The sequence below is a fragment of the Lepisma saccharinum genome, chromosome 4 (assembly GCF_977018435.1).
Source record: "Lepisma saccharinum chromosome 4, izLepSacc3.1, whole genome shotgun sequence".
In the NCBI taxonomy this organism is placed as follows: Eukaryota; Metazoa; Arthropoda; class Insecta; order Zygentoma; family Lepismatidae; genus Lepisma; species Lepisma saccharinum.
Genome location: NC_139232.1, coordinates 63141159 through 63154073, shown reverse-complemented (window position 1 = coordinate 63154073; position 12915 = coordinate 63141159). Strand labels below are relative to the sequence as shown.

Below are 12915 nucleotides of genomic sequence, written 5' to 3'. Positions count from 1 at the left end.
CCTAAATCTAATGATAAAGATTTTTAAAAAAAAAACCTCAACATGCCTTTCAGTTTTATTTTATCCTTTCTGAAATTCATGGTTTGTTTAAATGCCATCTTTATTAATTTTTAATGTATGAGATGTAATATTTTTGTTGGTGGAAGATTAGTAGCAATGTAAAAAAGGCCTGGTAATTTTAATCTTTATATGTTCGTGTTTGAAATACTTGCAGGCTCGTCAAGGAAGAACAACTATCATTGTTGCACACAGACTTTCCACAATTAGAGCAGCAAATAAGATAGTTGTCATTTCAAATGGCAGAGTGGCAGAAATTGGAACCCATGATGACTTAATGGCAGTCAAAGGCCACTATTTCAATTTGGTCACAACTCAAGTTGAGCACAAAGCAGCTTGTGAAACTGCAGGTTATATATTTATTTGTTTACAGTATTTCTTAAATTAACCAGTATCAATTTTTTACATGTTATTTGCATAACCTCACATTGTTAACTTCAAAACTGTAATGAGTATCACAACTGCCCTTAACTGATTCTGGATCATTGTAACTATAGGGTGTCCCATAAAGTGCGCAACTTTTAAAAAGTAATAAAACAGTTACATATCAATGAAAATGCATATATTCTTATATATTTACATTCAATAACATCTCCGATTTAATAGTGGAAAACAATGTCTGGCATATGACCACCTCCACTGAGTCGGCATGTGTTGACATGCTCGATGAAATTGGCAATAACCCGCTCACATATGTCTGGCGTGACGTCACTAATGACGCGTATGATTTCCGCCTTCAGTTGTTGAATGGTACGCGGTTTGTTAGCGTACACTTGAGACTTGACATAACCCCACAAAAAAAAGTCACAGGGGGTAAGGTCGCAGGACTTGGCAGGCCACTCCTGGTCACCTCGCAGTGAGATCACTCGTCCCAGGAATTTTTCTGTGATAATGTCAATTGTTTCATGCGAGGTGTGTCATGTTGCACCATCCTGTTGAAACCATAGGTTTTTAATGTCAATATCTTTAAGAAGAGGCCATAACCTGCTGGTTAGCATGTGACAATAACGTTCTCCATTGACTGTAACCGCAACACCTTCGTCGTCCTCAAAGAAAAACGGGCCTATTACTCCACCGGCCCAAAAACCACACCATACGGTCGTCCTTTGCGGGTGCATTTGTTATTTCTTGGGTCACTCGTTGATTTTCAGTCCCCCAAATCCTGCAGTTTTGTTTATTAACAAATCCACTGAGGTGGAAGTGGGCCTCGTCGCTGAAAATGATGTTTTTTGCGAAATTTTCATCCGCTGCCAGTATCTCTTCAATCCATTCGCAAAATCGCCATCTTTTTTGATGATCCGCCGGCTTGAGTTCCTGCACCAGTTGGATTTTGTATGCATGCATGTGAAGGTCTTTACTCAAAATTCTTTGAAATGAACTGCGTGGAATGTTCAACTGCTGTGACCGTCGGCGAATTGATTTCCTTGGACTTACTGTTACACTTTGTTGCACAACTGCAATTTGTTGAGCATTGCGTTGATTGCAATTTCGCCCAGGTGATTTTACAGTAGCAACAGAACCAGTTGTTTCAAACTTCTTTATCAGCCGCAGAACTGTAGACTTGTTGGGTGCTTCATTTCTTTCGAAAACCACGCGAAGTCGTCTTACCGTCTCAGCCCCACTTTCAAGATTTTGATAATAAGTTTTCACGATCAGAACGTGCTGTTCATTTGTGAACCGCTCCATGGCAACACCTGCAACAATAAAGAAAACAACAACTGCTAATCAAATTGGAGTGATAGTAGATACTAGAAATGATAAGAACAGGGCTGCCAACAAAACATTTAAAGAATGGCACCAGATTCAAAAGGTGCGCACTTTATGGGACACCCCTTATTTATATTAGTTCGGAATATTTCTAAATTTTGTTATATGTATAAGTATTCCATTGAGGGGTTGCATATACACTTTTTAGTAGTCAGTCCTCATTGTTACCATCTTTCCCTGCCTTTGACTTTTTTTTTCTTCAGAAATACTAGCCAGAGGGGGAGATATAATTCCCAACCTTCCTTGGGCATGCCACTGTGTGCAGCACCTCACTGTTCCTTTGTAATCAAGGGGCCCATCGTAGTCCCTGGTGGAGGCACATTCCACAATGCTTTGAATCTACCTTATACTGTAGGTCCAGTCCCAGTTAGTCTTTCTGTACATCAAGTGGACAAACTGTAATCTAATAAAGTTTTACTTTAAAGTAAAAATTATATAAAATATACAAATATCCACTTTTTCTATAGAAAGTGGCACATGAGGGTCTGTTGGCTGGCCCACAGATTCTTGGATTTCCCTCACAGAGTAGGTGATTTTTCCAGAAGCACATCTAGCAGTTGCTGCAGAGGATGGAGGAAATCTGCATCGTACTCGATCCTCTAAATCCGACCACAGTGGTTCAATGATGTTGAGGTCTGGTGATTGGCTTACCAGGAAAGGTGTTGAAAGTTCATCTTCATGTTCCGTAAACCAAGACTGAATGAACAGCTCTGGCAGTGTGAATAGGCACATTATCATCTTGAAAGATTGCATCCTTGTTGAGGAACAACAACTGTGCCGTAAAATGCACCTGGTTGCCTAGAAATGTCCACATAGTTACTGGCCGTAATTTTACCTAGCACAGGAATGATGGGGCCAACATAATACCAGGAGATCCACATCCATATCTGACAGTAAGATGCAGGCAGTCCAGAAAGTATGCCTTTAGGCATTCGCTACACATACACACGCGCCATTGTCAGAAGCAATGAGAAAGACGACACATGTTGCATTTTTTCAGTCACCACAGGTTCAGGTTTTGTGCTCATGGTGTCACTTTTTCGTGCACTGGCTTTGGTGACAGTAATCATAGGAATGGCATCCCTACTCATAATGTTGAGTTTATGTTATGTCCTAATATTTATGACATAAACAGAAATAAACATCTCAAGATTGGAACTTCATAATTAAATATATATTCAAAATTGTAACAAGGTGGATTACATGATTAAAAACTTAAACATCCATAAGACACATAAACAAGATGCATAATCGTTGCTATGCACAGACTATGTACATTGGCCATAACTGCTAGTTCACCATATACAATAATATATTTTATAATATATATCAATCTTCTCCCCTTCCAGAGAAAACAAACTTATGAGGGATAAAACACTCTTGTCCTTTTTACTCTCTGAGATTTCCTTCTTCCCATCGAACTACGTCCTAGACCAAAACTATTCCCTTGCTTCGAAGACGAACTGGTTTCTGGATCAATATTAATTCCTCCCTTCGAAGATGAACTGGTTCCTGAACCAAGTCTGCTCGCTTCCTTCGAATAAGAGCTACTCTCTTGCTTCGGAGACGATCTCTGAGCATTGTGTTCTTCACTGTCGCTTAGTTCCTGCCGATGCATTTCATTTTTAATTGGAGGATATAAATATGCATGATATGCACTATCGTCATATTCCTTGGGTATTTCTGACTGATTTGAATCTCCTCCTGTTTCATGAAGAATCTTTAAAAATGAATAGTGTACATTTCTGTATCTGCCACTTTCTACATCTCTTACTTTATACACAGCAAAACTGCATCTTTCAATAATCTCTCCTTTCCGATATATCTTTCTTTCAGGGCAGTAATAATATACGTTACTTCCAATTGAAAATTTCTCACATTCATAATGAACATTTTTAGTGTCAGCTTTAATGATTATATTACTTGCAGTGTTGTAAGAAAACATTAATGAACTTGGAGATGTTCCAGTTGATGGCAATGAAGTGTTGTTATGCCAGTGTATTACTGTACGCAGTAGTGATTCTACTTCAGTATTCAATTTTCTAACATCCCCTTTTGGAAAATCTCCTATGAGGGTTAGATACCTTTTCACGGTATTGACTGTTCTCTCAGCCAACCCATTTCCCGAAGGTTTATATGGGCAGGAATGCTTTAGTTCAATGCCCAACCTTTGGCAGAACATCTTAAATTGTTCACTTTCAAAGGGTTGTCCATTATCTGAGACTAACTCTTTTGGAGAACCAAGTATGTAAAATTGGCTTTTTAAATGTCTAATTGCTTCCTGAGCCGTTAAATTAGAACATTGCCAAACATTCAAAAATTTCGTGTGAGCATCAACACACAACAGGAATAAATAACCATTGAAATAGAAATGATCAACATGTACACGTTCCATAGGTTGTGATGTTGGTGTCCATGATATAAATTGTCCTTTTGCTGGAGCTCTTGCATTCGTCTGACAAGCATCACATTTTGCAACAAAACTTTCAATGTCAGAAGTCATTTTAGGCCACCAAACTAAATCTCTGCAAATCTGTTTTAATCTCACTACGCCACTGTGCAGGCCATGAATTTGAGTCAGAAACTTGCATCGCAGTGTCTCTGGCAATACAATTCTATTTCCCCACATCAACAATCCATCTTCTGTTGACAGTTCCAGACGTTTCTTCCATAAAGCTACTGCTTCCTCATTGATTTGTGGATCAATTCCTCTTGGCCAACCATTCTTAACGTAAATTGTTATTTTAGACAACAAACTATCGATTTTTGTATGCTCCTTGATCTCGGATTTGCGTAATGGTTGTAACTTTTGTTCTAGATCTGCATACGCTGTCAAAACCAAATCTGGTTGCAATTCTTCAGGTAGTGGTAATCTTGACAAAGCGTCTGCTATTGGAACCTTCTTAGAATTCACTATTTCGTAATTCAGAGATGCCATGAATATTTTCCATCTCTGCCAACGTGCATTCTGTTGCATTGGCACTGGTGTATTCGAATCAAGCAATGATTTCGCAGTCGTTGAATCAGTGTATATTGTAAACTTTTGACCTGCCAGATATAAGTAAAAATGTTTCACAGACGAAACAATGGCTAATGCCTCTCTTTCTCCCTGACAGTAATTCTTCTGAGCAGGTGAAAGTGTAGCTGAAAAACACGCCACTGTTCGATGTTCGCCATTTATCTTGTGCCCTAATCGTCCTCCAACACCGTAGCAAGAACTATCCGTTTCTAGGATTATTTCTTTTGAAGGATCGAAAGGAATTATAGCAGGTGTCTGAACAATCTTATCTTTAACAGCCTTAAATTCCGATACACATTGATTAGACCACAACCATTTTTCGCCTTTCCTCAGAAGTCGATATAGGTGTGGTATTGTAGATGACAAGTTGTGTAGAAAACGGCTTTGAAATGCAACCATCCCTAAAAAACTTTGTAGTTGAACCTTATCCTTTGGCTCTGGACTTTCTAAAATAGCACGCACATGCTTTTCAGTTGGTGAGATTCCATTTGCCGTGAAACGTCTTCCTAAGTAAATCACTTCTTGCACTAGGAATTCAGATTTACTTAAATTGACTTTAACATTATAATCTTTGAAGCGTTCCAGAACTTGTTTTGTTCTTAGGAAACATTCTTGTAGACTATCTCCAGAAATGATAACATCATCAATAAATGCTGCAACTCTTTCCAATCCTGTTAAAATTGAATCAATTACCTGTTGGAAAAGCTGAGACGAAACATTTGTACCAAATGGTAAACGTTGCATTCTGTACAAGTGAGAATCATAATTTAAACATAATATGTTTTGTGAGTCTGGATGCAAACTAACTTGTAAAAATGCTGAACGTAAATCAAGCCTGGTGTAGTACTTTCCTATTTTAACTTTTTGTAAAATATCAGGAAAATCTGGTAGAGGATACACTAAACCATCGGTTTGAAAATTGACCGTCTTCGAGTAGTCTACACAGACACGTAGAGAATTATTTGATTTCTTAACTGGCACAATAGGACTAGCCCATTCTGAATGTTCTATAGGAGCTATAATATTCTGCTTACACATATTATCTATTTCTTGTTTTATTTGATCTCGTAATGAATACGCTATTCTGTACGCTTTCCTGAACACAGGCCTAGCATTCTTCTGTAAAGGTATTGATACCTTGAAATCTTTAATGGGTGTACTAATATCCTCATTAAACAATTCTGCAAAAGATGTCAGTAATTGTGAACGACAGTCTTCAATGTTCATTTGTTTTACATTACTTGAATTATGTACGTCGGCTTTACGTTTGTTCATAATCATGGCTTTGCTATTTTGCCCTTGTACATTTGATGTTCGTGAACATTCACCTATATCATCAATCCTTTGCTGATGTACCTTTGGAGTATCAATTATGCTTGAACGCTGATTTTCCGAACAAGCATCTGGTAGCGAATCTTTTGATTCTAGACCTAAGCATGCATGTGTAGAATCTTCCATTTGAACATAATCAGTTTCAGGAAACTCATTTAGAAGTTTGCTGCGCCAATCACCAAATAATATGTTCATTCCAACTCTACCAATTAATATATTTGTATTGATATTATCGCCAACAACAAAAGGCATCATGTACATTTTGCCATGATAGTAAAGTTTTAAGCTTAATTGGCCTAATAAACACAATCTTTCACCTGATATCGAAGTATATGAATTTAATAACGGACTCAGTGTGAAGTTGCCCATAATATTAGTTAACAAATCGTTTGAAATGAAATTAGCAAAACTACCAGAATCGACAATAGCTTCTAACGATTGGTCTTGTATTATAATATCTATGTACAAAGGTAAACGTTCATTTCGCAATGAAATCTGATCAGCTGCGTGTTGTAAGTTAGAAATAGATTCGTTTGTTTTTTTATTGTACATTTGTTGCGTGTTTGTAGTTAAGAAGGTATATACACTATCTTCTTGCACAGGGAATAAGCTATGTTGAGAATTGTATTCTCCATAACCATTAGCTTTGGTATCCAAATTACTGTTCCTCATTTCACAATTTTCTTTATACATACTAGATAAATTGACGGCAGGTTCCTTGCATTGTTTATTTCTATCGAAACATGCAGCCAAGAAATGCCCTTTCTTCTTACAGAAACTGCAAATAGCATTGAATGCAGGACAGTTCTCTTTGAATGTACAACCTAACCTTGCACAGCGTTTACATTTTATATCATTTGCCTGATTTTGCCGTGATACAAATTTTTGGCTAAATTCAGTATGGGGTTTAGATTGTGTCTTGCCTTTGGATGCATTATTTGTTCCGAATCTTGATTCTCTTGTATCTTGTTGATTCTTTGAAAAATGAGCTTTAGCAAACGAATTGTTTGTACCGAATCTACGTGAGCCTTGTATTTGCTTATTTTCACCTACCAAAAATGCATTTTGATTGACTTTATTTTTATTTGTGCGTATTATCTCATGTTGGAGTACTACATCACAAACCTTTTCGAATGTGTTGGGCATGTCTGACAGTAATCTATCTTTTAGTATACTATCGGGTAGTCCAAACACGAGTTTTTCTCTAAGACGAGTGTCTAATTCATCTGTTGTAAACTCACAAGTTATTGCAGCAACTTTTAAACGATTTATGTACGATGTAGCTGTCTCACTTTGCTCTTGCTTTATTTGCATAAAAGCGAATCGTTGAATCCATTTATTAACCTGTGGTGCATATATTTTTCGCAATGTATCAAAGAGTTCCTCCAAGGTGCAATCTTGTGGAACCTTTGGACTTGATCTGTGTTCCAGCTCTTGATATGGTAAACTACCGATTACAGAAATAAGAGTAAACACTCGTTTCCTTTCTTGTATATCGTTAGCCTCAACGAAAGCCTTGAATCTTTTAATATACGAATTTATATCCTGGCTTGGGTCATAAGCCTCAAATGCAGGTATAAAACTTATGTGTTTTTCCATACTGGCTCACTTGGACTTAATTACTATAATTCTACTTACAGTAGTAATTATTTATCTTCTTTAATCCTCGTCGCCATTTTGTTATGTCCTAATATTTATGACATAAACAGAAATAAACATCTCAAGATTGGAACTTCATAATTAAATATATATTCAAAATTGTAACAAGGTGGATTACATGATTAAAAACTTAAACATCCATAAGACACATAAACAAGATGCATAATCGTTGCTATGCACAGACTATGTACATTGGCCATAACTGCTAGTTCACCATATACAATAATATATTTTATAATATATATCAGTTTATGAATCTTCTCATCATACTGTTGTTTTGTGGAAACAGTATCTGCTAAATGTTCATGTCACCTTTGCCCCTGTAGTTCTGAAGTTTTTTATTGATTGATTGAGTTGCTGTTTTAAGTCCACTTTATGCACAGAAAGACTAATCGGGACTGGACGTAGTTTAAATGGGATCTGAAGCACTATGTGCCTCCATCGGGTATCGAACCCGGGACCCATGCAGTTCTTTGTGGCAATCCTCTTTGATGCTCAGTGATCCCTGTTACGTAGGGTTGGCTTTTGTCCACTAATTTCTCTTTTTTGATGTTATCTTGCCATGATATATGTATGCCGCCATAGTCTTCAACCCTGTCCTCCTTGCTACACCAAATAAAGTGGCAATCTTTGTTACTGATGTACTAGCTAAATGTGCTTCAACAATCTGGCCTGTTTGGAAATCCGATAGGTCTCCCATTTTATAACTTATAGCTTGGAACCGTTGCACACAAAAGTTCATTCTGCACTGATTCAGGCACTACATGCAATGGGCAAACATGATGGAACAAATGCCCATCGCAATGTATAATGGTTTAGTGCTGCCAACTCAGAACGAATTACCCTTCCCTTCTCAGTGTGTTTCCATTAATCAGTCCATCCCCTGCACATATTTATAGTATTTTTTTTTCATATAAATTTCTTATAATTTGTTCTGAAAGCTTTGTTTTATTCATTTATTTAGTTGACTGTGAAAATACGACTGGCTCCCTGTTTCAAAGGAGGCACAGTAGTGGGAGTGAAGACAATGTCAGTATAAAAAGTACAGATTCCTTGATACCAGAAGTAAAAGTACGAAGAGGAAAAGGAGTTTTCAAAAAGGATAAGATCGAGGTATGTTTGGTCATATATCAATAAAAGTGCATTTGACAACAGGAATTAAAGATAAAATACTAAGGAAATACACGAGGAAAATTAAAGTGTACTCTCTTCAAGAAATACATTTCTAACTACAGTGGTTCCGTATGTATTTTTTAACGACTGTAGCTGTAGAACTTTTAAGCTGAATATGTAAAATCCAGTAGAATTATAACTATTAAAGTAATAGGTTTTTTACAACGAAATATTGTTTGTTACAGAGAGGAAACTTTAAAACTAATGTTTGATGTGGTTTGGTTCACTCTCTTTGCAATCTTTGTTTGAATCTGAGATTGCGTTCTGATGGTTCTCGTCTGGAATGTTGTGAATCACATCACATAGCCTTAAACTTTTTGTACCATTTCTGGATACTTGTCTCTACTGGAGCTGTTTTTCCAAACATTATTTGGAACCTTCTTCTCACCAAAACCCAAGATTTTAACTCGGCAGGCTATTACATGCACTGGACTTTTTCCTGCATCGACACCATCTTGGAATCGCATGATCACCTGCACACACGTCATTCAGCAGTGTTGGCAGAACAAAATTTTAAATTTTCCTCTGTGTATTAAAAACAATATTTCATTGCAATAAACCTATTGTGAGGGTTGTTCAAGGAAAGTTTCCTTTTTTTTTTCTTTTTTTTTTTTTTTGAGAAAGTACGAGCCCGATAAATGAAATGAAACTAGCAATGTGTTATTTCGTCTTTCCTCTTTCCTCTACATTTACACACAATGCAATGTTCATGCAGGCTACCACGCATGCGCGGCATGTGATTAGCGTGAGTCATGCAGTGAGAAACTGTGCTCTGGCCTTAAGGAGTAGCCAGTCATGGTGGAACAACGTGTTTTGGTGGTGTGGAGTAAAGAAGAGATGTGTTTTGTGATCTGGTATGAGTGGGCAAATGGTCTTGCTTTAACCAACATCCACAGGGAGCTGGTTGTTGTTTATGGAGACTCTGTAATATCAGTGCAAATGGTGCGAAGGTGGTGCAAATTGTTGTGCACACAAAATCATTCACGAAAAATTGGGATACGTGAAGGTTTCATCGCATTGGGTCCCACGACAACTCACTGCAGAACATCTCACGAACCATATGACATGTTGCCTGGATTCTCTGACCCGGTACCACAATGAAGGGAACAACTTTCTCTTCCATATTGTGACTCAGGATGAGAGCTTCATTCATTACTACACTCCAGAATTAAAACGGACGTCGATGGAATGGAAACAGCAGTGAAAAGTGTTCTTCGTTCCCTGGACTCCGAACTTTTTGCAGATGGCTTTCAAAAACTTGTGTAACGATGGGACAAATGTTGTGCCACCTTGGAAATTATGTTGAAAAGTGAGAAATGACCTTGCTACTTGGTGCAACTTGATTTTTGTCTGTAACTTAAGAAATAAATGTTTTGCAACATAGGGAAACTTTTTCCTTGAACGACCAATTACTTTAAAGATATAGCTTTTTAGAATCCTGCAGAACTTTTTAAAACATGCTGTATAATGTTGCTTTATTGGAACAAGGAATGAATGCTACATGTATAATGCATAATGCATGAGAATGAAGAATCAGTGTCCCACTGTGTGTAGTATGTTTTTGGGTACATATATTAATTAAATATGAACTAAATGTCAGATTGATGTCTTAGTAGATCAAAATATATCATTTTCATACTCATCCCTAATAGTAGCAACTTTCTGTTTATAAACAATTAATTCCTGGGTGTTTATCTCAACCTGTTGCAGTGCTGTGCGGTCTTATTTCTTGGAATGTTAAAAGAAGCATTTGTAAAAACCAGTATGCAGGGCTTTGTTGCAAAGCAGCTGAATTTTAACACCAATGAGTTAGTCAGGAAAAAAATGGTAGAGATAATATCAAGACAAGGCAAGAGAGAACTTGGCAGTGTCTTGGACTTGTGTGTAGTTACAAATACTTATCTCATTCTTGTGTTGGTTTTGAAGAGCAAGTCTCAGTCTCATTTCAAGTCTTCGAAATATACAGTATAAACCAATGTTTCTCAGCCGATCCAGTATCAGGCCCAGGCATCAATTATACAGCATGTTTCAAAATGATTTGAACATAAGAAATTGTTCCATGAGCGTTAAAAAACTATCAGCGATTAAAATTGTATTGAAATACTTTCGACTACATCCTCGAGTTTTGTTTAGCATGGTCGTAGTAGTTCGAAGTTCTTCCGCCAGGTGTCAGAGTGACAAGCTGCGCCTGTGGTGCAGAGAAAGCATTTTGCATCCTACAATTTCACGTTAGTTAGTCTGTTGTGAGTGTTCAATGTGAGTTTCGTATCAAATTTTGTATAGAACCACCATCAAAGAACTCCATTTGCAAGTGCTATCAACAATTCAAGAGAACGGGATGCATTTCCAAAGGAAAATCGTCTGGTAGGCCTTCCACGTCTGAGGCAGATGTCGAGAGAGTTCGAGCTTGTTTTCAACGCAGCCCTCAAAAGTCTACAGTGAGAGCTAGTCAAGAACTTCAAATATCTCGAACAACTGTGTGGCACATAGTGCGTAAGTGTTTATTCACGTATCCCTATCGAGGGCCGTTGTTACAACATTTAACACCTAATGATCACAAGTCTCACAATGATTTTTGTGAGTCATTCCAAGAGTTGTGCAGTGATGATGATTTTTTGAGCAAAGTTTGTTTCAGTGATGAGGCTACATTCCATGTTACGGGATGAGTAAACAAACAAAATGTTCTTACCTGGGGGACTGAGAAGCCTCAAAAAATTGTTGAAATTACGTGATTCACCAAAAACAAATGTGTTTTGCGCCATTTCATCTTTCAAAGTGTACATCCGTATATTTCTTTCCTGAAGAAACTGTGACTGGAGAAACATTTCTACACATGCTTACTACGTGGTTTATGCCACAGCTTGAACATGAAAGTGCAAACTTTATATATCAACTGGATGAGCCCCTTTCCACTTTCATCGCAATGTTAGGAATTACCTTAATGAGAGACTGTCACACCGCCTGATTGGGCAAGCTTCTCACAATGATCAACAGCGTTTACGTTGGCCACCAAGATCACGGGACTTAACCCCCTGCGATTTTTTTTGTGGGGACATGTCAAAGACATTGTGTACACAAACCACCTCTATCCCAAGATGTCCATGAACTGCGAGAGTGCATTACTGCTGCAGTGCAAACTGTTGATGAAAACATGCTGAAATGTGTGTGGGAAGAATTGGACTACCGAACTGACATGCAAGGTAACAAAGAGGGCTCACATTGAGCATTTGTGAGTTACTGTTTTACAATTTTTACCCCTAAAACTTGGACAGCTATAGTACTTATGTGTAAAATTTTAAGAAAATTGCACAATTAATAAAAAAATTATAAGGAGTTGAAATCGTTCAAATCATTTTGAAACACGCTGTATATTTCAGAGGTTCTGAAATTTCATTAGATCCAGTGGATGACCACTAATTTAAAACTGATTTTATATTTTCAGTAAGCCTAGACATAATCGAATAATTGTTCTTTATGGTTATGCCATCTTAATATTCAATGGTACATATTAATTTTAAAAAATTAGAAAGATATTTATGAGTAAAATTGTTAGGATCGAGATATTGACTTTTTTTTTTTGGACACAGTTGCACTATATAAACAGCATTTCCAGCGCACATTTTCACAGCATATAGTCATCAACTTTTTTCCAATATTTTTTTATTTTTGTTATGGCAAGTTTTGATGTTACAAGCCCTTACAAAATGGAATTTTATTCTGGATATATAAGGGGTGTACTGAAAGTAATGCCTGTTGGCTCTTAACAACTTTGTTAACAGACGTTGAAAGGCAAAACTGTACGCTTATGTACACTGATCCTTTGCATACAGAATGCCACTATTCACAATGGTCTCTGTTGCTTGCAACACATTTACACCACCTTTGAACCTGCTTCTAAAAAGCACTTT

The 12915-nt window shown here is 37.2% G+C and overlaps 1 protein-coding gene across 2 annotated transcripts in view; it reads left to right on the top strand.

The window, feature by feature from the left end:
* LOC145986516 (ATP-dependent translocase ABCB1-like) overlaps positions 1-12915 on the top strand; it is a 139877-nt gene that overhangs the window by 65754 nt on the left and 61208 nt on the right. For both annotated transcript variants that reach the window (XM_083120622.1, XM_083120623.1), the window contains exons 14-15: positions 215-407; positions 8799-8947. In XM_083120622.1, the coding sequence (XP_082976748.1) occupies positions 215-407; positions 8799-8947 (342 nt within the window). The remainder of the gene's footprint in view (positions 1-214; positions 408-8798; positions 8948-12915) is intronic.